The following is a 25,751-nucleotide window of genomic DNA, read 5'->3' as shown; positions in this document are numbered from 1 at the left end:
TAGTGCTCATGCACCTTACTGCCACTCCCCAGGTGCTCCCCGGCTGCTCAGACAGCTGGGAAAGGTGCCTTAGAAATGCCTCACTGGTTTGCTACCACTTTGTATGTGGTAGCTTTTTAAGGTGGTGGAAGGACAGGTAAGGATGGGGTGGGGGCGGGAGAGGGACGAGAGCCAGATGTGTGTGTTTGGACGTGCTTTTTTTGGCTGGTCGTAGGTTGTCCCTGGGGTGGCTTAAACTGTCCATCTGGACCCAGCCTTAAAGAAACATACACACATCTACCCCAGTTATATATCTATAGCCCTGACCTAGATTGCCTAGGCTGGCCCAATCTCCTCAGGCTCAGAAGTTAAGCAGATTTAGCTCTGCTTAGTGTTTGGATGGGAGACCATCAAAAAATTCCAGGGTTTTTATAAAGAGGCGGATAATGGCAAACTGATGGTCTTGTGTGGAGAACCCTATGAGGTTGGTATAAGTCAGGTGCGAATTGATGGCACTTTACACATACATATTGCTTTGCCATTATAGCAACATGCCTGGCACTTGTTGTTTTAACGGAAATACCCCGGGTGTTCTGTTGCTGCTGCAAATACCTCTGAAGATCAAAGTAGGCAAGACAGGCATCCTCAAGTTTGCCCCAGCAATTTTTTCTGGAATAAAGTTTGTTGAAAACTTGTCAGACTCAAAACAAACTCTTACTTTCATGAAGAGGAGGTCTTTGTTAAGGGTTATCATCTTACAAATAGATTTACCCCATGATCCAAGGGAAAGGTAGCGGCAAGTTGTAGAGAAACACTGCATGCATTAAATTATCTTCCAAGCTCTGTGCTCAAATCCTTTCACAGAGGAGCTTTCCCTTCCACTTTAATAGCGGTTTAGCTTCCTAATCCCTTCCTATATTTACTTGCTCAAATATATTAGCAGCAAGTGAACTCCCATTTCCATATGATGGATGATGTTGGCCTCCTAATGCAGTTGTGGGCAATGTAATGAAAGGATGCAGAGGCTTTAGTAATAGGCTTTGGTTACATCTCAGATGTGGGGGCTACCTTTTTGCACCTTTTGCCTGTGGAGGACAACAATTCACCATATGTGGAGGTGGGCTGTTCTTCATAATCACTGGATCTAGAGTGTGTGTGTCAATCAAAAGGCATTCCTTGAAATAAGTCAACTTATGAATCACAACCATTTAAAACATCAGCTAGAGGAAATAATGATCCATGTAGTATACTTGGGATGAGAGGAAGAATATCAAATCATGCAAAGGTGGAAAGAGGTAGTTATTACATTTTTATAGCACAGTGCAGACTCATGGTTTAGTGGGGAGCATTTGTTTGGCATGCAGAAAATCCCAGGTTCAATCTCCAGCACCTCCAGTTAAAAGGATGAGGAGCAGGTGTTGTGGAAGATCTCTGCCTGAGTCCCTGGACAGCCACTGCAAGTCTGAGTAGGACAGCCACTGCAAGTCTTTGCTAGACCAACAATGTGATTCAGCATAAGACAGCCTTATGTATTCATGTGACTGTCCTTTCTATAACAGCAGACCCACACAGGGTTTGTAAAAAGACATCTAGTCTTCATTTGAAGTCTCTAAGTAATACAAAAATATCAACTGCTTAACCTGGCAGTCTTATTTGTAGGTCACTAATCTTCTCTATAATGTGCATGTGAAGTGCTTCAGTATGTCTATTGGCATTCCTTTATATGTACCTTGGAGAGTCCCTGTGTGTGATTATTTATCTTTCTCCAATTCCTGTTTACATGCCCAGCCTGTGTCCACTGCTGTTGTTTTTATGAACCATCTTTCTGAGTTATTTTTGTTTAGCAGGAGCTTGAAATTGTTATGTTAAATGCACAAAATACCATCTACCTCTTTTTCTGACCTGGGGTGGGGGTGGGGGGGTTTCCATCAATGCCACTGCATTTCAGGAAATGAATCATTTTACTCAGTTACACCAAATGTGAACAAATGGGGCAAAGGGGGGGATTGAGGAGAAGAAGGGGAGAGTAGAAAGAGCAAGAGAAAAACACCACAGTAATTTGACAGGTTTACCTCCTTGCCTTTCAAAATGCATCCCTCTGACAATTGTTTTTATCAGTGGTTTTGACATCTGTGTTTGGTCAGAGACAGCAGCGCTGAGTGATGGATCACAGGAAGCAGCCTTTGGGTTAGAAGCACAGAAGGGATGAGGCTACAGCCTAGTGCCAGAGAGGAAGGGCTGATTCAGCAGCTAGAACAAACTTTGATATTTAATAATGCATGAAACGAATTAGGTGCTGACAGCTTTCAAGCTCGAAGCCTTCTGTGTGTAATTACCTTCTGTTGAACTTACAAAATGTCTTACTTTTGGAGAGGAGTTGGGGCACATTATGATTAAGCATTTATGTAGTACTCCTGATCTGCAAAAGATAATACTCATTTTATTCATCTCTACAATCACCCTGTGAAGTCAGTTGCTGTTACTCCTGTTTTGCAGATTTAGAGCTGAAACCAAGAGATAAATGACTTGCCTAAATGGTTGAGATGGAATTTGAACTCATGTTTCTCAGGTCCAAACAAATTTTTCTCTGAACTAACTATTGCCTCTTGACCCAATTTTTGCTCATACTAAATATATTTCACAGGAAGTAGCCATATTAATCTGTTCCAACAAAAATAATTAAGAGTTTCGTGGCACTATAAAAAGGGAGGGGGAGGTAGTCCCCTGTGCAAGCACCAGTCGTTTCCAGCTCTGGGGTGATGTCGCATCACAACGTTTTCATGGCAGTCTTTTTTACAGGGTGGTTTGCCATTGCCTTCCCCAGTCATCTATACTTTCCCCCCAGCAAGCTGGGTACTCAATTTACCGACCTCGGAAGGATGGAAGACTGAGCCGGCTTGAGCCAACCTTGAGCCTGCTACCTGAACCCAGCTTGTGGCACTATAAAGACTGACTAATTTATTGTAGTATAAATTCTGGGGTCCTAGCCAGCTAGTTTTTCTTCTGGTGAAAAAGGTAGTAGGGAGTAACCTTTGGCTGCCCAAAAGACTATGGCCGTTTTCGCACTAGCGTTTGCTCCGTCGTAGCGCCCCATTTACCTCCGGATCTTCTCTTGGATTTTGCACATCTTGCTCCGGCGCTGCGGTTTGCTCCAGCGCTACAGGGATTTTACGCCGGAGTATGTTTTTCAGCATGTTGCCGGAGTTTCCGAAAACCTCCGGATCCACTCCGGATCCACTCAGCGGAGTTTGCTGTGGGAAATCCATCCACGCCGGATCGACTGCTTTGTGGGCGGCACCCTCTCCCTTTCCGTCCTCCCACCCCATCCACCCCCTTGGCCAATCATCAGCCTTTCGCGGCGCTTCCCCGAAGTGCCGGCGCGGCCATTTTTTTTTTTTAAACTTCACAGTTTTGCGTAATAGCGATATTTCGAAATTAACAAAGGGAAAAAAAAAACCCTCCTGGAATAGTTGCGTTATTTCGCTGTTGCGTTATCCCCCGCCTCTTCTCCCTTTAGGGGCCCCGGTGGGGGGACCGCGGCAGCCCCCCCAGCAGGCCTTTTCCAGCCAGTTCGTTTCGGGTCTAGTTTGGGGAGGGCGAGCGGGAAGGAGGCGGTTTCAGCGGGCCGGCGGAGGGGCCCCGGCAGCTTCGACTCTCCCCAGCTCAAACCCCCCCACTTCACTTCCATTTGCGCCCCGCTTGACCCCGCCGGCTTCCCGCTGCCGCCACCGCCTTGGCAAAGGGAGCCCAGCCGCCCAGAGACATTTGGCGGCGCTTCTCCATTGTTGGGGGGGGGGAATCTAGTGCCGGTGCGGGCCAAAGCGTTCATGTGTGTGTGTTAAAAACGGAATGCCTCCCTCAGCTGTGCCACCAGGATTTCTGGACCTGCACAAAATCGCCATGTATAAAATGGGAAGTTGGAGTCCTGCATTCTTCTCCCTGGCTACATTCCGCTCGGTTAGAAAATAGACGGAGCTCGCTCTTCACACCCGCCACAGAAGGGGAAGGAGAGAATGGGGCGGGGGGGGGGGCTCTGGCAGCAGGAATCAGTCAGGTCCCCCGTTGCAAGCGCCAGCCGGAGAGGGGAAAGAGAGCGGAGGAAATCCCAGCTTCGCCACCCGGGAGGGAGCGAAGGGAAGAAGCTGCCACACACACAAACCCCTCGATTTCTCTCTCTTCGTTATTGCGATATTTCGCAAATTCAGAATTTGGGGGGGGGGGGAATATAGTGCTAGGAATGCTTCTGTTAATACATAAAGGACTGTGGAGGACTCTACAGCTGCAGCCAATCCATGAGCAGCAGCAGCACACGTGATGCGGTTTGTCCACGAAATGAAGGGGAGGGAACAGCTCGATGTTACATTAGTACGTTAGTACGTTAGTACGTCATTACGCAACCAGACTTGCACTTAAAAAAAAAATGATTGACAGGGCATCGAACTCAAGCCGATGCCAGTGGGAAAACGATTTGAGCCGGGGCTTCAGGGAAGGCGACTCCGCAAAGAGTCACTAGTGGGAAAACGAGAAAAATGATCCGGAGATAATTGCGCCGGGGAATAAGGGGAGCAAACGCTAAGTGGGAAAACGGCCTCAGAAACATGGGACATGCATGAGCAAAAGACATGTGTGACCGCGGGGGGGGGGCGGGGGGGGAGTTGATAAGATATAGCAAAAAAATCCCCTGACAGCTGCCTATATTGACTCCTTGTGATCTGGAGCACATTTCATTAGATGCATGGTTGCCTAAGTGAGTAGGTAGAAATACCCTGAGTGCAGAGAGACAAAAAGACAAAAACTGTGTGAGAGGCCAAAAGGTTAAGTAGAGAAAGAGATAACGGTAGGTTTGCCACAGTAACAAACAGCACAAATTAATTCAGTATTTATTCACATAAATACAATATTCATTCAGCATAGGTGTGACTCTCTACTAGCAACCACTAGAGACAGATGGGCATAGCAGCCATGTAAACAGACCACTAAAGAGGGACAGTTGTGGCTTCTAGTGCTCTAGCCATTCTCAGGATTTATTGCTAATTAAATTCAGCCCAAATTTGCTATTGGCCTCCAGTGTGCAACTTCATGCTGGAATCTCCTTTAGAAGCTTTTGGTGACTGGTACTTTTCTTGTATAGACACTACTGGCCTGGCCTGTGTAAATTGGAGAAGGGCATTGTTACATTCCATTATGGTATTGGCCAAATGGATATGGAAACATAGCAGGCTCCAGGCTTTGTTCTAAGGGATTGTTTCTGGTTTGTATCTCCACTATTTGTTTATTTAGAAATTTTCTATGCCCCCTCTCCAAAGAACCTGCTTGAGGAGGCTTACAAAGTAAAAATAGCAGAAATATACAAGTTAATAAAAGTGGTTTACAGTAAATCAACTATTAAAAACCAAGCCAGAGGATAAAAGCAGTACAAAATATCAAACAGCTTAAAGCAGATTTCATAGAACAGTAAGACTGAGGTCAGAGAATTAGACTCCCTTCTAGAAATGCTTTGAGCTGAAATAGAGGGCCCAAAAGGCAATTTAACTATGGGAGTTTGTTATCGCCCACCAAATCAAAAGACAGAGGATGACTATAATATGATGGAAGGCTTAAAGATGGTGGCTAGACGAAAAAACTGTGTCATCATAGGTGATTTTAACTACCTGCAGATTGATTGGGTCAATATGTGTTCTGGTCGAGAGAAAGAGACTGAGTTTCTAGATGCTCTCAATGACTGTGCTATGGAGCAGATGGTCACAGAACCTACCAGGGGTGGGGCGATCCTGGATTTGGTCCTAAGTAATGCCCAAGACCTGGTGAGAGATGTAAAAGTGATCGCACCGCTTGGGAGCAGTGATCATAATGTTATTGATTTCACTATTTGTATAAATAGGGAGTTGCCTCAAAACACCAGCACAACCACATTTAACTTTAAAAGGGGCAAATTCTCTGAGATGCGGAGGCATGTGAAGAGGAAACTGAAAGGAAAGGTAAATATAGTCAAAACCCTTGGGAAAGCTTGGAGGCTATTTAAAACTACAATCCTAGAAGCACAGATAAAATATGTATCACAAGTTAGGAAAGGTACAAACAGGTATAAGAGAAGGCCTGCATGGTTAACAAACAAAATAATGGAAACTGTAAAAAGTAAGAAGGACTCCTTTAAGTGGTGGAAAGCTAGTCCAAGTGAAATTAATAAAAGGGAACACAGGCAATGGCAAATCAAATGCAAAACTGTGATCAGGCGGCAAAAAGGGACTATGAGGAGCATATTGCAAAAAACATAAAGACCAACAATAAAAATTTCTTCAAATATATTAGAAGCAGGAAACCAGCCAGGGAGGCGGTGGGGCCCTTGGATGACCAAGGGGTCAAAGGATTACTGAAGGAGGACAAGGAAATGACTGAGAAGCTAAATGAATTTTTTGCCTCCGTCTCCACTGTAAAAGATGAGAAATGTTTGCCTGCTCTGGAACCACTTGTATTGGAAGGGGTGTTGAAAGACCTGAGCCAGATTGAGGTGACAAGAGAGGAGGTCCTACAACTGATGGACAAATTAAAAACTAATAAGTCACCAGGTCTGGATGGCATACATCCAAGAGTTCTGAAAACTCAAAGTTGAACTTGTGGATCTTTTGACAAAAATATGTAATCTTTCATTGAAATCTGCCTCCGTTCCTGAGGACTGGAAGGTTGCAAATGTCACCCCCATCTTTAAAAAGGGTTCCAGAGGCGATCCGGGTAACTACAGGCCAGTCAGTCTGACTTCAATACCGGGAAAGTTGGTAGAAACCATTATCAAGGACAGAATGAGTAGGCACATTGATGAACACGAGTTATTGAGGAAGACTCAGCATGGGTTCTGTAAGGGAAGATCTTGCCTCACTAACCTGTTACATTTCTTTGAGGGGGTGAACAAACATGTGGACAAAGGAGACCCGATAGATATTGTTTACCTTGACTTCCAGAAAGCTTTTGATAAAGTTCCTCATCAAAGGTTCCTTAGTAAGCTCGAGAGTCATGGAGTAAAAGGACAGGTCCTCTTGTGGATCAAAAACTGGCTAATTAATAGGAAGCAGAGAGTATAAATGGGCAGTCTTCGCAGTGGAGGACGGTAAGCAGTGGGGTGCCGCAGGGCTCAGTACTGGGTCCCATGCTCTTTAACTTGTTCATAAATGATTTGGAGTTGAGAGTAAGCAGTGAAGTGACCAAGTTTGCAGATGACACTAAATTGTTTAGGGTGGTAAGAACCAGAGAGGATTGTGAGGAACTCCAAACGGATCTGTTGAGGCTGGGTGAGTGGGCGTCAATGTGGCAGATGAGGTTCATTGTGGTCAACTGCAAAGTAATGCACATTGGGGCCAGGAATCCCAGCTGCAAATACAAGTTGATGAGGTGTGAACTGGCAGAGACTGACCAAGAGAGAGATCTTGGGGTCGTGGTAGATAACTCACTGAAAATGTCAAGACAGTGTGCAATTGCAATAAAAAAGGTCAACGCCATGCTGGGTATTATTAGGAAGGGAATTGAAAACAAATCAGCCAGTATCATAATGCCCCTCTATAAATCGATGGTGCGGTCTCATTTGGAATACTGTGTGCAATTCTGGTCACCACACCTCAAAAAGGATATTATAGCATTGGAAAAAGTGTGGAAAAGGGCAACTAGAATGATTACAGGTTTGGAACACTTTCCCTATGAAGAAAGGTTAAAACACTTGGGGCTCTTTAGCTTGGAGAAACGTCGACTGCGGGGTGACATGATAGAGGTTAACAAGATTATGCATGGGATGGAGAAGGTAGAGAAAGAAGTACTTTTCTCCCTTTCTCACAATACAAGAACTCGTGGGCATTCAATGAAATTGCTGAGCAGTCGGGTTAGAACGGATAAAAGGAGGTACTTCTTCACCCAAAGGGTGATTAAAATGTGGAATTCACTGCCACAGGAGGTGGTGGCAGCTACAAGCATAGACAGCTTCAAGAGGGGGTTAGATAAAAATATGGAGCAGAGGTCCATCAGTGGCTATTAGCCACAGTGTGTATATATATGTATGTGTGTGTATATATATATATATATATATATATATATATATATATATATATATATATATATATATATATATATATATATATATATATATATAATTTTTTTTGGGCCACTGTGTGATACAGAGTGTTGGACTAGATGGGCCATTGGCCTGATCCAACATGGCTTCTCTTATGTTCTTAACAGTTAGGCTAGAAGCAGAATCCAAAAATGTTTTTAAAATCAAATTAAAGCCTAGTTAAAAAGACACATTTTGGCCAGGTGCTTAAAAGAATAGGGTAGATGCCAGGCAAGACATTCCACAGGCAAGGTGCCTTAATGGGGGAAAAAACTCTCTCTGGCCACCACTCACCTGACCTCTAAAGCTTGGGACTCAGAGAGAGAGAACATGCACAAGCAGAGCTTGTGAGGAAGTATGGTTGTCAATCTCCAGATGGAACCTGGAGAGCTCATGGAGTTACAACTGATCACCAGATGACAGAGATATAATCATTATTAATTACTAGTTCCCCTGAAAAAAAATTGATGCATTGGAGGGTGAATATAACATTATATCAAGGTTCTTCTCCTTTCCAAACCCTGTTCCCCCCAGCCTCCACCCCCCCCTCCAAAAAAAAACCCTGCAGTAATTTCCCAACCTAGAATTGACAGCCCTATGAGGAAGGTGTTGAGTGGCAGGCTACTTTAGATTTCAGCTGTCACAAGACTCTTTATTGATTCCACTCTTTAGCAGTAACAAAGCAACAAAAGCTTCACTATTCTTGGCCCTGATTAGTCAGTCAAGGAATTGTCACCTCAGCACAGTTAAATTTACCCAACAAACTTTGTTTTATAAGCCCAAGGACTTCCAAGGTTTTAAAACCACAACATTTTGTTTACATTCTTATCCATTTCTCCAAGGACTGTCACCTCTTTGTGCTATTTACACTTATTTTTAAATTCATAAGCATTCAAGAGCCCTTGATTCTTTTCAGGCAGATCACATTGCCTAGAACTTGTCATAAAATCCCTCTTCACCTGCAAAAAGAGGAGGGGGCTGAACTGTAGCATCTGAGCTGTAATCTTGAGACAGGATGGCTAAAAAAGCCTTCTTTCTTATCACTTTCCTAACAATGGTGAGGGGGGATGTTCAGTCCCTAGCCTGGCTTCGATTTAAGAGGAATGGCTTGGTAAATGTGGGGCAGTATGGTCGATTCTGACTCCTTGCGGGGCCATTGACATGATGGAGACTGCAGACAGGCATATTTCAGGTATGTTAAGAATACACAAAGAAACAGAACTTGGAGTGATTGCTTGGGGGTACGTATGGGGCTAGTCTCAGATGTTAGTTCTATTTGTGGTGTTATTACATCAACTCAAACCCAGTGCTTTCCAAGGAAGTCATTCCACACATTTGGCTGCCAATCATTAAGTGTGCAGTAGTCAAACATAGCGAAATCAAGTGCAAGGTGTTTCAGTAAAACAGATTCAGACGTTCATGTGAAGCAGAAACCATGTTGCACAGAAATGCTCATTTGTAATGAACGTGCCAAAAGTAAGATCACTTTCAAATGATCATTTTAGTGGTCACTTCCTATGAATGTGTGAGAACCAACCTGGAAGATGATAATACCACCTTGTCAGAGCTTGGTTGTCGCTTGCTATATGGTGACTGTTACCAAGGTGATCCCTAGATTTTTAGGCATCCTGGAGAAAAACTAAGGTGAGCTCCTCTACCCTTTACAGGTAGCAGAAAGGTTAAATTATGGATGCCACATCACCTCTCCTGGGTCAACAGAAGTAGAGTAATGTAGGCAGAGAGAAATTTACCTAATATCCTTCTAGTTTCTTACAAGATGAGGCACATTTTTCCCATCCAAGGAATGAGCCTACCTTGACTATCAGTTAAATGGAACATTTGAAAAAATCCTTATTGTATGCTGAGGGTCACATTAATTTATAAACTTTATAAATTCGACAAAAGTCTAGTTTTATAAAGTAGACAAAATAAATAATAACTTTATATAAGCAGTTTCTAGTCTGCCCCATGAAAGAATAAAATGAATATCACATATAAATCAAACCAGTTCATTTACTGGTTAAAATATCCATTACTCTGTTTCAGTAAATGTGGCAATTTCATGTGATTTAATGAAGGGAAAAGGTTCTGTTGTCAGACAAACCGTTTATTGTTCGGGGTGGAAATCATCTTGAATGCATCACCTGATTCGAGGGAGGAACATAAATTGTTTATGACAATGCCATCAGCCCTGAAAATGCTTTCACGGAGACCACTCTGAATTTTAATATGATTAATGAATTAATCGAAGAATTATACCAATTAATTCTATCAACTCTAATCCCTTTTGCTTAATGTTCTCGAGCAAGGCTGAGGAGATTTGGATTTTGCTTTTGATCTTGTTTTCTGTGTCATCGTGCCTCAGTTGTTGCTTTTGTAAACTGCCTCTAGCAAAAGCCAACCAGCCATAAAAAAGACTTATTACTGTTCTGCTATTTGCCCCAAAAGATACAGAAAAATATACAGGTAGCATTCAATCTAGGAAGGCAAGGCTAACTTCTTCCCACCTCCCCCTCCCCTGCACTGAGTCACAAGTCACAAAATCACATGGAGGCACTGAATTTGATACCCCCAGAAGGCCGGCGCCTTAGGCAATTGCCTGGTTTGCCTAGTGGCAGGGCTGGCCCTGTGCGCAACTCAACAGTTCCCCCTCTCTTAATGCTTCCTAACAATATTCAAGGCCATTCTAGGGGCACATGAAGCTGAATCAGACCATCAGTCCATCAAAATGAGTATTGTCTACTCAGACTGGCAGCTTTGTCTACTCAGCTTTCTGGGGCTTTGGGCTTTGGGCTTTCACGTCACCTACAACCTCATCATGACTGAAAATGCCAGGGATTGAACCTGGGGCTTTCTACATACTGAGCAGATGCTGTATCATGGAGTTATGGCTCCTCCACCTAACAGCTAGAGCCCTAAGGGCAATTTCACCAATGCTACTGCTTAAAATTAGTTTTCTATTTCTGAATTTCTAATGCAAAACCTCTGATGACCAGAATGCTGATTTGTATTACAAACGCCCGCCTTCCTTCCCCTAGGTGTTCTGCATTAATCATTGTTCTGGATGACTCTAGTAAGGATTGATTCGGGTGCAGGCATGTCTTGATTCAGATATAGCCATGCACTTAAGAAACCCTAGGTATCTTGTTAGCTTTCCTATACCAGATCATTTAACTCCTAGTCAGAGGTACACCTCAGTAATGCTATAGGTTCATTCTGGATATAATACACAAGTAAATACCATTAGAGAATCTCTGCTTCCGTTCTAAGCTTTTAAATTAAAGCATATATCTTGTGTTCTTAACATAAACTAAATCCACAAAGCATTATACCATCCATCCATTCTCATTACACAGATAATCAAAGGACAGCAATTACATGAGTCCATAAAAGTTTCATACCCCAAAAGTGAGCTTCTTCACGGAATACAATCAATACAATTTCCCATATTTATAAGATTTTAAAATAACAATAGCTAACTTCCCACTTGATAAGAGTCACATTCTTGGCCAACTCATTATCTTATAACATCAAACACTGTACAAAGTTATATCTATTCTTAAAGTGTGTATGAAGCTTCAGATCTCACTTAGCCTTTTTTTTATATGATAGTGAAAATTTTTGAGCTTGGCAGGTAACTCAGCTCCAAATCAATTCCTTGGACTTCTCCAGCTGCAGTCACTGTTTTAGCTTCCCTCTTGAATATCTCATCACTGTCCCACCTGCATTTATTACCTCCAACGGCGGAGCTTGATTAATAATAATAATAATAAATTTATTTTTGTATCCCGCCCTTCCCCGCCGAAGGCAGGCTCAGGGCGGCTAACACGACACGGTATATACCATGATAGTAAAATACAATATTACAACAAACAATTAAGCAATTAAAACAAATAAAATTACATTCATAAATTAAGTTAAAATTAAATAGACAGTTAAACCATTGTGAATTATACATTTCAGTGCTAAAGTTCAACTATATCTAGGAAGGCTAGATGTCATTTCCCGGGTTTCATCTTAATGCAAGCTGAAAGAGGGCAGTTTTACAGGCCCTGCGAAACTGATTTAGGTCTTGCAGAGCTCGCACCTCTTCTGGTAGTTGATTCCACCATTGGGGAGCCATTGTTGAGAAGGCTTGCTCCCTTGTTGATTTCAATCTAACCTCTCTTGGTCCAGGGACTTTTAAAAGGTTTTGAGAACTAGATCTCAGTGCTCTCTGAGGGACATATGGGGAGAGGCGGTCCCTAAGGTAGGCAGGTCCTTGACCATATAGGGCTTTAAAGGTAATAACCAGCACCTTATAGCGAACTCGGTACACAATCGGCAGCCAGTGCAGGTCCCGCAGTCTAGGCTGCACATGTTCCCACCAAGGCAGTCCCACTAACAGCCTGGCCGCTGCATTCTGCACTAGCTGCAGTTTCCGCGTTCGGTATAAGGGCAGCCCCATGTAGAGGGCATTACAGTAGTCTAGCCTCGAGGTGACCGTTGCATGGATCACAGTTGCCAGGTATCTACGTTCCAGGAAGGGGGCCAACTGCCTAGCCCTCCTAAGATGGAAGAAGGCGGATTTAGCAGTGGCAGCTATCTGGGCCTCCATTGTCAGGGAAGGCTCCAGTAGCACTCCCAAACTCTTGACCCTGCGCACTGGAATCAGTGACGCACCATCAAAGGTTGGTAGGGAGATCTCCCCTCCCGGCCCGCCGCGACCTACGCAAAGGACCTCGGTCTTCGCTGGATTCAGCTTCAGCCCACTCAGCCTGAGCCAGTCCGCCACGGCTTGCAACGCCCGGTCTAAATTTATAGGGACATTGTCAGTCCGGCCATCCATCAATAGATAAAGCTGGGTGTCATCAGCGTACTGGTGGCAACCCAGCCCATACCTCCGGGCAATCTGGGCAAGGGAGCGCATGTAGATGTTAAATAACATCGGGGAGAGAACTGCCCCCTGAGGCACCCCACAGTTAAGTGGGTGTCTCTGGGACAGCTCTCCTCCAATCGCCACCCTTTGTCCCCGATCTTCAAGGGAGGAGGAGAGCCACTGTAAGGCTAGCCCCCGAATTCCTGCATCAGCGAGGCGGCGGGTCAGCAGCCGGTGGTCGACCATATCGAACGCTGCCGACAGGTCTAACAACAGCAGTACTGCCGAGCCGCCTCGATCCAGATGTCGCATGAGGGTTATCCATGATTAGCCTGCCCATGGAGCTGTTTGATGGTGCCTTAGAAGTCCTAATAAGTTCTAAGAGTCAGATCCTGAAACTGCTGCCTCCTTAGCCACTGTACCCTAATTTCCCTCCACAGCCAAAGTTCTGTCATGTATAGAGATGTAGCCTTCCCTCCATTCTGCAAAGTTTATTCAGAGCCAGCATTTGCTCAATCTTACCCTAGCACATGGATTGTTGTTGTTCATCATGCTGAATGGACAATTTAGCATACCAGCTTCTAAGAGAGAAACAGCAGGATGGAAAGATCCCATTGTGGTATCTCTCCCTGTGCCTTCCCTCAGCAAGTAAAAGATCCCAACATGCTCAGTGTCATCTTCTGAATTACCTCAGTGACAGCATGTCTTTCAAATCCCATTTCCCATCTTGGATAAATGAGATGGCCCAAGGATGAAAGACCTGATACTTGCTCTGCACTTATCTTTCCCCCATGGGTGAGGAATGCACTGGTTACAACACAGCACCTTATCTTTTGCGACAGATAAAACAGGTAAATGCCAGAGGGGAAGTGGGTCCAATGGAGTCTCCTAACTGGTTCCTGATGACTTGTCAGAGCTGCCCTTTCAGCTTTTCTGTATTCCAAAGGGTATTGATTACGAGGCTAGATATTCTACCTTGGGACTCTGGTGTCTGCTTTTGTAAAGCTCTGGGGGAGTTTGTGCTCTCTACTAAGGATCCCTGGAGGGGATTCATGCTCTGATCAGCAGTCTGATACTGTAACCAAAGTCCCCTAATAAAAATGCAAACTTAAAAGTGTAGCACTGAATATCAGTCATTAGCTTGGTCTCTCCAGTCTCAGTGTGGGGGATGGGCAACCTCCCCTTTTATTAACATGCATAGAGCAATGCTTCATTTCTAACCCTTTCCTACCAGCCAGTTCTCAGGGTAGTATGATAGGGAAGCACTGACACACCAGAGGGATTTTGTACCACCTTGCCTATGTGAACAGTTCTGCATCCCTAGTTTCCTCTGCTGCTTTCAATGCTTTTCACTTTCTACATCTCTCCTTTTCAGGATGGTGGAATATTCTCTGGACCTCCAAAACATTAACTTGTCTGCAATCCGCACTGTTCGTGTCCTGAGGCCCCTCAAAGCCATCAACCGTGTGCCTAGTAAGTCTGCCTTCCTTCCTTCTTACATACAGTGTCTGTCCCTTGCAAATGCATGCTTCTCATCTAATGTTTTAGTTTCTTGGGAAGAGTTTGCACTGATTCTTTAGGTGACTAGATCTACTCATTCAGTAGATCCATGCTCTACCAGCTGTATAAGAGCTGTGCCTGGTTGTGATTTCCCTCTCTCTCTCTCTCTCTCTCTCTCTCTCACACACACACACACACACCCTATTTGCACTGCTGTCCAGAAATTGAACAGAACTGACACAGTCACATGGGAGGAAGGAATAGTGTTGATAGAAAAAATTCTATGCTAAAATATTAAGATGGAAACACAGGAGTTTTCCATAAATGTGGCTTTCCAACAATGTTGTATTCACCTGCTACAGCATCACAGTCCCTTTGGAAAGAATGAATGCCTTTAAGTATCATTATGTCTTCCAAGCACTCAGTTAGAAATGTTTTTGTATGCATTCAGCCCTCTGATGACTTTGGTTCTGTTTTTTTCCTCCTTCCTCCATTTTTAGAATGGTCTTCCAATCCCTAGAGGATTCTCAGATAAAATACATATCACAGATTAGTAGGTACAAACACATCCAAGAAAAGGTTGATGAGCAAAGTAAAGGAAGCCATTTAGATAGCAGTGGGAATCTTGATAATAAGGAGGGGTGGAGGAAGTGGCACAAATATGAACAAAACAAATGTAAGTTGACAATAAGGCAAACAAAAAAAAACATTAAAAATTAAAATGGTAACCTTTTAACTTAAATTTGCAAGAGAAACAGGATCTGCTAGGGAAGAAGTCAGACTATTAGTCAACAAAGTAGTAAAGAGATAGATGAAGGTGGACAGAGAAAATAAAGAGAAGCTGAATAAATTATTTGTGTCAGTTCCACAGTGGAAGATAAGATGTTGGGCATAAGATGTTGGGCATTTGTGGTGCAGATGTCTGCAGGGGCAGCCCAACACCCCATGGCACCATAGGCCGACTCACTGCCTGGCGCTCCCCCCACTCTGCAGCCTCCCCTGCCTCCTCCTCCCTCCCTTCTCCACAGCATGTTAATTTCAAAGCCAGAACGGGCTCTAGTGCCACATTCCAGCTATCTAAAGCCCCCTCTCGCCTCCTTCTCCTCCCTTCCTTCCCCACTGCATGTTAATTTCAAAGCTGCCCCCCCTCCGCGATCGGAAAAAACACACTGCGGGGCCACACTCCCAGTCTGTCAGGAACAGCGTCCTGAAAGGGCAGTCCTGTGGCTGCTGATTCCTCCCCTCCCCACTTCCTGGATCGAGAGGAGTCAGCTCAGCAGCCACGGGACAACCCTTTCAGGACGCTGCTCCTGACAGACTGGGAGCGTGGCCCCGCAACGTGATTTTTCTTATCGCTGGGTGGGGGGGCTTTGAAATTAACATGTAGTGGGGAAGGGAGGGAGGAGAAGGAGGCAGGAGGGGGCTTTAAATAGTTGGAACGCGGCACTAGAGCCCGTTCTGGCTTTGAAATTAACATGCTGTGGGGAAGGGAGGGAGAAGGAGGAGGTGCGAGGGGGGGCCAAACTAGGTGGTTACAGGGGGGGAGACCGATTTTGCCACCCCTGCCCTGCCTGCACCCTAGGCAACCACCTAGTTTACCTAGCGGGGGAGCTGGCCCTGGATGTCTGAAGAACTAAGTCAAATTCTAGGCTAATGGATAAATTAAGAATTAACAGATCACATGGTCCAAAGTATATATCTGAGAGTTCTTAAAGAACTCATGGAAAATACCTTCTAATTAAAAATATGAAACTTGTCGCTAACTGGCGTGCTTGCAAGAAGACTGGAAAGTAACCAATTTAACAAGTTTTTGTTGTTAAAAAATGAATGCAAAGGGAGCCAGGAAATTACATCTGTCAATTTACATTTATCCCTGGTAAACTGGTGGAAAGTTTTATTAAAGAATTAATAACATGTTGAAGAACGAGCCTTGCTGAGGAAGAATTAGCATGGCTCTACACGTTGAGGTCTTTCTTCACAAATCTTTAGAGTTCTTTGAAGGTGTCAACTTTTTATAGATAGGGATGATTTGGCAGATGTTTATTTATTATGAAAATATATTTGCTGCCCCTCCTGCAACTGCCCAAGGCAACTCACAGCATAAAATAAAACAACAGCCAACATGTTAGACTAATCCCAGCAGCAAGAACACTGTCTGTCCAGCAGTCATAAAACCAACAGTGCCATTAGCACAGAAAAAAGTATTAGGCATAACCCAACTCAGCATGAAACAGGCAGAATACAGAATACAGGTCATAGTCTTCCTAAAAGATATTAAAATAACCTACCAAAAAGCCTGAGCAAACTGGAGTCTTTTGACCTTGCTCCGAAAAATTAACAACAAAGCACGTACCAGGTAAATCTCTTAGAGACAGGTTCTCTCAACTGAGAAAGTTTCAGTTGCCTCTAGCCTCACTTCCATGGGTGAGGCACAGAGAGCAGTGCAGTATAAATTTATGGTGTGGCTGCATTTGGAATAATGTATGCAATTCTGGTCATTTCTCATAAAGAGTATAATGGTTGGATATGTTTCAGAGAATGGGAGGTAATTTTTTTAGGTAGTTGGAATATGTATCTCTGAAAAAAGGCTAAAGTGTTTAGGTTTTCAGGTAGGAAAAGAATATTACTAAGGGGGAATATGATAGAAGTTTATAGATGTATGCATGGTGGGAAAAAGAAGAAAGAGAATTTTTCTTCATCTTATGAAGTTCACTGGAACTTGAATCACTGAATGAAATTGCTTGGAAGTAGATTCAGGAAAGACAAAAAACAAGAGTCCTTTTTCATACATTACATAATTTATGGCATTCAGTGCTACAAGATATGATAATGGACATATCCATGGAATGTTAAGTCTTTCGTCAGCTATTAACCATGATAATTAGATGAAACCTCCATGTTCAAAGGTACTGTTGCTCAAACAGTTCACCCAACGGTTTTTATAAAGATAAATTAGAATAGATGATGTCGTAACAATTTGAGATTCCCTGTAGGCATCTCAGTGCAGTATACCAGCACTTTAGTGTTCTATATTTGTTGAGACCTTTTCAGTTCCATGGTGTTGCCTGGGTGATATAAAGTAGCAGTGCTCCCATGTTGACTCTGCAAAGCAGGCTTCTAATTCCAGAGAGGCAAACAACTGGGGTGGGTTATAACCTTCGGGTTCTGCATCCTACCAATATCTGTCTCTTCACTGTTAAAATCAGATTTTTGGACTTAGATGTATTCTTGATCTTATTCATCAAGTCTCTTCTGAGATTCTTCTGTCCTTATGGATCCACTTCAAAATGTTGCATAGTATTTGTCGATCTCTCTCTCTCTTCTTTTTCCTCTTTTCACAAAATGGTCCCTTTATCATAGGTCTTAAGTCATGGTTCAGTTACACAGCTATTTGGAATGAGAGTTTGAAAACATGACTTAAAGGTTAACACAGTTGATTCATAAAGATAAGTCACTCCCTGTCAACAAGTGATGCCCCAACAATTTGAAAGCCCCTGTATGCCACTCAGTACAATATATCCATACTTTGGTTTTCTGTATTTCTTGAATTTCACTTAGAGCTCTGGTGCTGCCTGGGTGAGATTAAGTTTTAGGGCTCCCCTGTTGACTCTGCTTCTCAGGTTTCTAGTACCCCTGCTCCTCAGGGCTGTTCTGTCCTTCACAGTTTGAGTTTCCTTTCAACAACCTCACCGGCATAGTGGGGGTGGGATCACACTAGAAATTTGCCATGGCAGTCTCTCAGCTTTAAAAAAGCTGCCCCAGAAAGAGATGCACTGCAACGATCAGACTGCACCCTACACAAGCATGGGCCACACACATGCTTAGAGGAGTGTTCAGACTGCCCCTGTACTTCAACTATTTGCCACTGGGAAGTATCAGTGATTATTTAAAGCTTGTGGGAGGTGTTGCAGGATGAGGTAGGAGCAGAAGCAGCATGGGGCCAGATGTGTGCTTGTGAACATGCCTATTTGATTCGGAGGAAAGGGTGGCTATGGTGGGCCAAATCACTCGCATGATCACACCCTGGGGAAAATGAATTTCAGGAAACATAATGGATCTACTGTTTAAAGACTGAGCTTGTTGGATAGCTTCTACTCTTTCTGACCAATTCATTTCCTTTCCCTGATTGCAACAGGTCTGTATAGATTGGTATCCAAAGTATCCAATCTCTGTAGTCTGTACTATAGCCAGAGCTTTTTTGTAGCAAGAACTCCTTTGCATATTAAGCCACACACCCCTGATGTAGCCAATCCTCATAGAACTTACAGTAGGCCCTGTTCTAAGAGCCCTGTAAGCTCTTGGAGGATTGGCTATATCAGAGGTGTGTGGCCTAATATGCAAAGGAGCTCCTGCTACAAAAAAGTCCTGACTATAGCACACAGATAACATCAAGGTTTCAAGTCCGCAATGGCAGCCCTTCAGCCTACTACCCCTCAGTTCAACATCCTTATTTCCCTTTCCCTATTTCTTTACTCTCTCTTCTTCTTCCACCATTCAACTGCCTCTCTCCCCCTTTTCAGTTCCATGGCAACGGTTGCCTGGAGCGATGCATGCTGTCCTAAGCCGTTCCTAGATACCTATATACACATTCAGTAGCATCACAGTCCTTCTTTTCCTTCATTCCATTCACCTGAACTTTTTAGCACAACCATAACAAAAGAAAATGGTTGTGTTGCTAGCTGCCCTTTGTAAAACGGGGAGTAGATCCTTTGGGAATATGCCCAGTATAGGATAAGGTAATAGAGCTTACTGTGCTCCACCCAGATTTCTCCTAGCTTTCTTGTTCATTTTACTAAAGTTTAAGACAATCGGGAGAGGGCACCATTAATGAAAAGTGAATCTCAGATGTGCAAGAGGACTAGGCAGAAGGGGTGAGTAAACCAAGTGTTCTTTGAGTGCCTTTGCAGCTGCTCACTACCGCAGTACTTGATGGACGACTGCTGAGCCCCAGGCCCATCAAAAGCCTATTCAAGTAGAAGGGAGAGCAAGAAACTTAACAGTGCATCTGGATGACAAGCAATGAGGAGAGAGGCACCTTGTTTACCAGCACTGCTCACAGAACCCCAGGAAGAATTTCTGAAACCAGACCAGACATTGCACTTCTGGTGACATTTCAATGAACTCCTGGAAACTCTGCTGTATAAGTGTGGTTTTAATAAACGTGTTGTAAGGATGCTTGTAGGGACATGCTGGAAATAAGTAAATATTCTTATATTTCTCTTTGGAACTATAATGTTAGGCACAGGATTCTTGACTTGGATTTGTTCCCTTTGTTTTCTTTACCTATCTGTACTATAGCATACTGATAACAGTGAGGTTTCAAGTCTGCAATGGCAGCCCTTCAACTTATTGCCTCTCAGTTCAACATCCTTATTTCCCTTTCCCTATTTCTTTATCCTTTCTCTGCGAGAGCCAATTTGTGCAGGGCTTTTTTTTAAGCAGGAACGCACAGGGACACAGTTCCAGCTGGCTTGATGTCAGGGTTGTGTGGCCTAATATGCAAATGAGTTCCTGCTGGCTTTTTCTACAAAAAAGCCCCGTGGGAAACAATGGTGCCATCAGGGGTGTGGCCTAATATGCAAATGAGTTCCTGCTGGGCTTTTCCCGCCCCACCTCCAAAAAAGCCCTGGTGCGGTGGTTAAGTGTGCAGACTCTTATCTGGGAGAACCAGGTTTGATTCCCCATTTCTCTACTTGCAGCTGCTGGGACGGCTTTGGATCAGCCATAGCTCTCCCAGAGTTATCCTTGAACGGGCAGTTTCTGTGAGAGCTCCCTCAGCCCCACCTACCACACAGGGTGTCTGTTGCAGGGGAGGAAGGTAATGGAGATTGTAAGCCACTCTGAGACTCAGAGTGAAGGGTGGGATATAAATCCAATATCATCATCTTCTTCAAACTAGTGCCCATCTCCCTCCACGAGTGCTCTCATACTCTCTCTCTCTTTATCTCACAGGGCTCCTTGAAATCTTGTTTTATATTTGTGTTTTCTTACCTGAAAAGAGCTTTGTAAGAGCAGAATATAATTATTCATTTTCTTTCAAATAGTTTGGCTAAGTTACAAGCCGATGAGAAGCCTATGGCAAAGCTCCAGGCCTTGTCAGATGAATTAAATGCCAAATGTAAACATTCTCTCTGGAAGTCTAATTTACAAGTGTCATGAATGTGTATGGATACTGATTTTGCTACTGTCAATTAATCCCTTGAGCAAAGAATTGGGAATTTCTGACTCTTGCCCTGTTTCCTAGGGCTCTCTAGGTGGCACCTGTAGAAGTCACTTTACCAATTTCATTGGTTTGATTCTCTATCATAACACTGCTTAGATTCAGACAGCTGTGGTCAGTGGGACATCAGTGACCTCCAGGACTTTTTTTGTAGCAGGAACTCCTTTGCATATTAGGCCACACACCCCTGAGGTAGCCATTCCTCCAAGAGCTTACAAGGCTCTTATTACATGACCTACTGTAAGCTCTTGGAGGATTGGCTACATCAGGGATGTGTGGCCTAATATGCAAAGAGTTCTGCTACAAAAAAAAGCCCTGGTGACCTCCCTTCTGCTGCTTCGTTGTCTTACCACCATCCAGTTCTCAACCAATTCCTTCATTGGGCTCTCAGTCTATGGGTAATCTATTGCAAGAAATATCCCAAGTTTGCCAGGGTAAAATTCCTTTCTTCCTTCCCTCCTTCCTTTCTTCCTTTCTTCCTTCCTTCCTTCCCTCCTTTCTTCCTTCCTTCCCTCCTTCCTTCCTCCCTCCCTCCCTCCCTCCCTCCCTTCCTTCCTTCCTTCCTTCCTTCCTTCCTTCCTTCCTTCCTTCCTTCCTTCCTTCCTTTCTCCCTTCCTTCCTTCCTTCCCTCCCTCCCTCCCTCCCTCCCTCCTTCCCTCCCTCCCTCCTTATGTTCTTATGTGACGCAGAGTGTTGGACTGGAGGGGCCACTGGCCTGATCCAACATGGCTTCTCTTATGTTCTTATGTGACCCAGAGTGTTGGACTGGATGGGCCACTGGCCTGATCCAACATGGCTTCTCTTATGTTCTTATGTGACGCAGAGTGTTGGACTGGATGGGCCACTGGCCTGATCCAACAGGGCTTCTCTTATGTTCTTATGTGACGCAGAGTGTTGGACTGGATGGGCCACTGGCCTGATCCAACAGGGCTTCTCTTATGTTGTTATGTGACGCAGAGTGTTGGACTGGATGGGCCACTGGCCTGATCCAACAGGGCTTCTCTTATGTGACAATACTGACTTTGGTGGACCCAAGCACTGATTCAGTGTAAGGGAGCTTTGTGTTTGTGACTGGAGTAGACAATACTGACTTTGGTGGACCCAAGCACTGATTCAGTGTAAGGGAGCTTTGTGTTTGTGTCTTCTAGTGCAATTTTGTTCTCAGATCCTGTATTTACTTCATCAGTATATGGGATAAGGCACTTTCTCAACTGTGCTGCATAATGCAGCCTATTTATTTTGTCCTGTTGGCTCTATCTGCGCCACCTTCATCACTTTCGGGGTGTGGATCCCCCAGTGGAGTGGTCTCCCGACTCCCTCCGCTGGCTGTTTCTGATAGCCCTGCGCCCCCTCTTTCATTTGATATGTGTCCCGTGCGGGTGCCACCCTCCCGCCGGGAGATGCCGCAAAATGAGCCCCCTTGAGCAGCCTGTCGGTCACTTCCAGGTTCCTGTCCTGCATCTCGACCGGTGTTATTAGTGACAGGCTGCTTCGGCGTGCCGCTGCGCCGGCCCCCTGGGTCCCACAACGATGGGACCGATGCCACAGGGACGGGCTCGAAACACTCTATAACCCCTCAAAAGAACAGCAGTCTAGCTCGCTTCCCCCGAGCCCTGCCGCCATAAGCATCTTTAAAGTCAATGAGTGCTAACGTTTAAACATGTTTTATTTCAAGGGTTTTTAAAAAAATCTTTAGTTGTGTTTGTCTGTGTCTTTTAAAAAGTTCATATCTCTGCTAGCTAATCTTAAATAGGTACACATATGGCCCGACTTGACACAGCCCATCCCGTCCCGACAAGGTCTCATTTATGTCAGATCCGGCCCTCATAACAAATGAGTTCAACACCCCTGCCTTAGAATGATTGTGCCTGTTGCTGCACCAGTGAAATAAATCGATTTGAAAATACTTGGTTGTGAGAAGTGAATTGGAAATATAATTGGTCTATTTACTACAAAGAGATCAGGTTGTATTGAATGTAAAAACAACAACTGCATTGCAGTGTGAGATTTCTGTATTTCCCATACTCGTGAGCAACTGGATTTGCACAGACAAGAAGTCAAAATTGCGGATTTATACATGTAACTTCATTATAAAATACTTTACACTTGTTGAGTACAGAGTCAAGAGGTGTTTTTCACACAGAGCTTGCAGCTTGCTCTCCAGTCTTCAGTTTGTGTGGTTCTTTCCAGTTTGGCAGCCCCTGGGTGGGAGCAGGGTATCTCCTGACTTTGCAGGTTCCTGCCTGCCACCAGCTGGCCAGTGGGGGGAACCCCCTCCCCCAGTAGCCACGACCTTCTGTGACATCCCCAATATGATGATGTCATGCAGAAGTGATGTCATCACACTGGGAACATCATGCTGTGACACACAGGTATTTTGGCAAAAAAAACCCAGAGCACCGCTGTGTGATGTCCCTGGTGTGATGACATCACTTCCACATTATGTCATCATGTTGGGGATGTAGCACATGATGACATCACCCCCAACACCCAGAAAGCTCCCTCCCACCCCTTGCTGGTGAGCAAGTTAAGACCTGGCAACCCCAGGCCCATAACTATGGTGGGGCCCACGGGACACCCCCCCAACTTACCACCAAGGCCCCTGACTTCCCTTCCAGCCTAGGCCCCCCAACCTCCCATCCAGCTGGTTCATCAGGAACAGTCTAGACAGTAGCAAAAAGCTGCCACCTCATCCCCAGTTTGCAGAGTCTGAAGGTGTCCTCTGCTCTGGGAGGAAGGCAGGAGCTGCACTTCCAGGGACACCTGCAGGAGCAGGAACTCCACTGGCGCCTGACTCCGGAAGCTTGGCGGCACACACGTACAACCTGCTGAGTGTGGAGCTGCCATCAAGGGAGCCCTGCCTGGGCACTACCCCCGTGCACACCTTCACCTCTCAGCCAGGCTCAGAGGCCATGGAAGTTCCATGTGCCCTCCTGCAAAGCAGCTGAAGCCTGCCAGAGCCGCCCTCCCATGGCCAGCCAGGGGGCTACTTCAAGGGAGGTTGCAGAAGAAAAACAAGAGAAGAGATTGGATTTATACCCTACCTTTTACTATACAATGGAATTTCAGAGCAGCTTACAATCTTCTTTCCCTTCCCCTGCCCAAAACAGTCACCCTGTGAGGTAGGTGGAGCTAAGAGAGCTCTCCAAGAACTGCTCTTGGGAGAACAGCTCTATGAGAACTTGTGACTGACTCAAGGTCACATCAGCAGGTACATGTGGAAGCGTGGGGAATCAAACCTGGTTCTCCCCAATAAGAGTCACTTAGTCACTACACCAAACTGGCTCTCTCAAACTGGTAGCACTGCCTCGGAAAGCCCCTTGCCAGGGAGGTCTCCCTTTTACTTTCCTGGCTGTGTGCAGAGTATTTCAGCTGCTATGGTCCCAATGGCAGTGCCCAGGGTGATGCCCACTGCCCTTCCTCCTCCTGCTCCTCTTCCTGGGCCCACATGGGGCTCGGGGCCAAGAGAGTCAGGCGGGGGCTGAGCCAAGGAATGGGGCACCCTCACTGTCGGGTAGGAGCACATGGGGTGGGTGGGTGGGTTTGGCTGACTGGGGCGTGTGTGAGGCAGCCTGGGGGTGTATGGAGGGGTGCCCCTGACTTATTTAAATACCCCTGAAGAAAAAATCCTAGCTACTTCCCTGGGCAATCCTATATCCCTCAGTCTAACCTACCATATTGGTGGACTACAAGAATAACAATGGTAGTGAGTATATGCAATCCTGAACTCCTTGGAAAGAGTTTGAGATTAAAAAATGAGTAAGTGGCAAATTAAAGCAATCTTGCCTTGATAATATATGCAACTCTTGTGAGATGAAAAGTTTGCAGAAAGAAATCATCAAAATGTTTTTTTCCAAAATTTCAGGATGTTAAAGTAAAAGCAAGTATAGTCCCTATCTTGTGAGAACAAAACCGACAAGAATGATGTAGGAAAATATAAGCCAGTCAGCACAACTTTGTATAGAAATACATAATAAAGAGTGGTTTGTGAAGGACAAGATTATTTTTTTTAATTATTATTTATTGGATTTGGTAATCACCCTATCCTGGCTTGTGCTGGGATCATAGTGGGTAATTATTAACCTGAATTTACTTTTTACAAATGTCAGAGAAACCTTGTTTCTCCTTTTAAACAAGTAACTGCATTAGCAGACCAGGAGAAAGCTGTTCACGTAACACAGCTCCTCTCCAGTAGAGCATTTGACATTACATAGAAGCAAGAAGATGGAGAATGTCAGCCTAGGAGGAACTGCTGTGATAAGGTGAGTACCCAACTGAATGAAACACTGGCCTCAAAGAGAGATAATTAATGGATCATTGTCTGCTGAGGGCATTCAAAGGGTCAGAAAATTTGGGGTCCTCACCTCTTTGGAAGATAGGATTCAAAATGAGTTTGTTAAATTGATGTACTGTGCTGACTCCAACAAATGTTATGTATCAAAAAAAAGAAACCAGCCTGTTCTCACACTTCATATACTGTTTAGCACCACATTTGCCTCCTCTCACCTAGAAATTCTGCTGTCCATCGTCAACACTAATCTTGTATCACCTTTTCCCATTATCGGTTGGTACAGTTGCTTCCCCCTCTCCAAAGTACTACACATTATGTGAGAGATCCATGATGAAATCTTCTGATGTTTACCACTGGGGTAGTAACTTAAAGAAGAAGAGTTGGTTTTATACTCCACTTTTCTGCTACCTGAGGATGTCTCAAAGCTTTCCCTTCCTCTCCCTGCAACAGACACCCTGTGAGGTAGGTAGAGCTGAGAGAGCTCTGAGAGAAATGTTACTGACCCAAGGTCACCCAGCTGGTTTCATGTGGAGAAGTGGGGAGTCCAACCAGGTTCTCCAGATTAGAGTCAACCACTCTTAACCACTACACCACATTGGCTTTCAGTTAAGAAAGTTTAACCCTTTCTCTCTGCTGTTTTCCCAACAGAAATTCACACATAGACTAAGTAATTTAGTCCTGGAAGGAGATACAATAGAGGTGCCTGTAATTTTTCCTTACTGGAAATTGGCACTTTCTCCCAAAGTTGCTATAGTGAACGCAACTTCTTCCCTCCCTCACATACAAGATTTCCCTCTCAGTTTTCCCTTCC

The 25,751-nt window shown here is 44.5% G+C and overlaps 1 protein-coding gene across 1 annotated transcript in view; it reads left to right on the top strand.

Annotated features, from left to right (window-relative positions):
• CACNA1I (calcium voltage-gated channel subunit alpha1 I) overlaps positions 1 to 25,751 on the top strand; it is a 537,094-nt gene that overhangs the window by 319,215 nt on the left and 192,128 nt on the right. The window contains exon 5 of the mRNA XM_060245420.1: positions 14,305 to 14,402. Coding sequence (XP_060101403.1) covers positions 14,305 to 14,402 — 98 coding nt within the window. The remainder of the gene's footprint in view (positions 1 to 14,304; positions 14,403 to 25,751) is intronic.

This window comes from Heteronotia binoei, chromosome 8 (assembly GCF_032191835.1).
Source record: "Heteronotia binoei isolate CCM8104 ecotype False Entrance Well chromosome 8, APGP_CSIRO_Hbin_v1, whole genome shotgun sequence".
In the NCBI taxonomy this organism is placed as follows: Eukaryota; Metazoa; Chordata; class Lepidosauria; order Squamata; family Gekkonidae; genus Heteronotia; species Heteronotia binoei.
The sequence above is the reverse complement of the archived record's forward strand: the minus strand, read 5'-3'. Positions and strand labels throughout refer to the sequence as shown.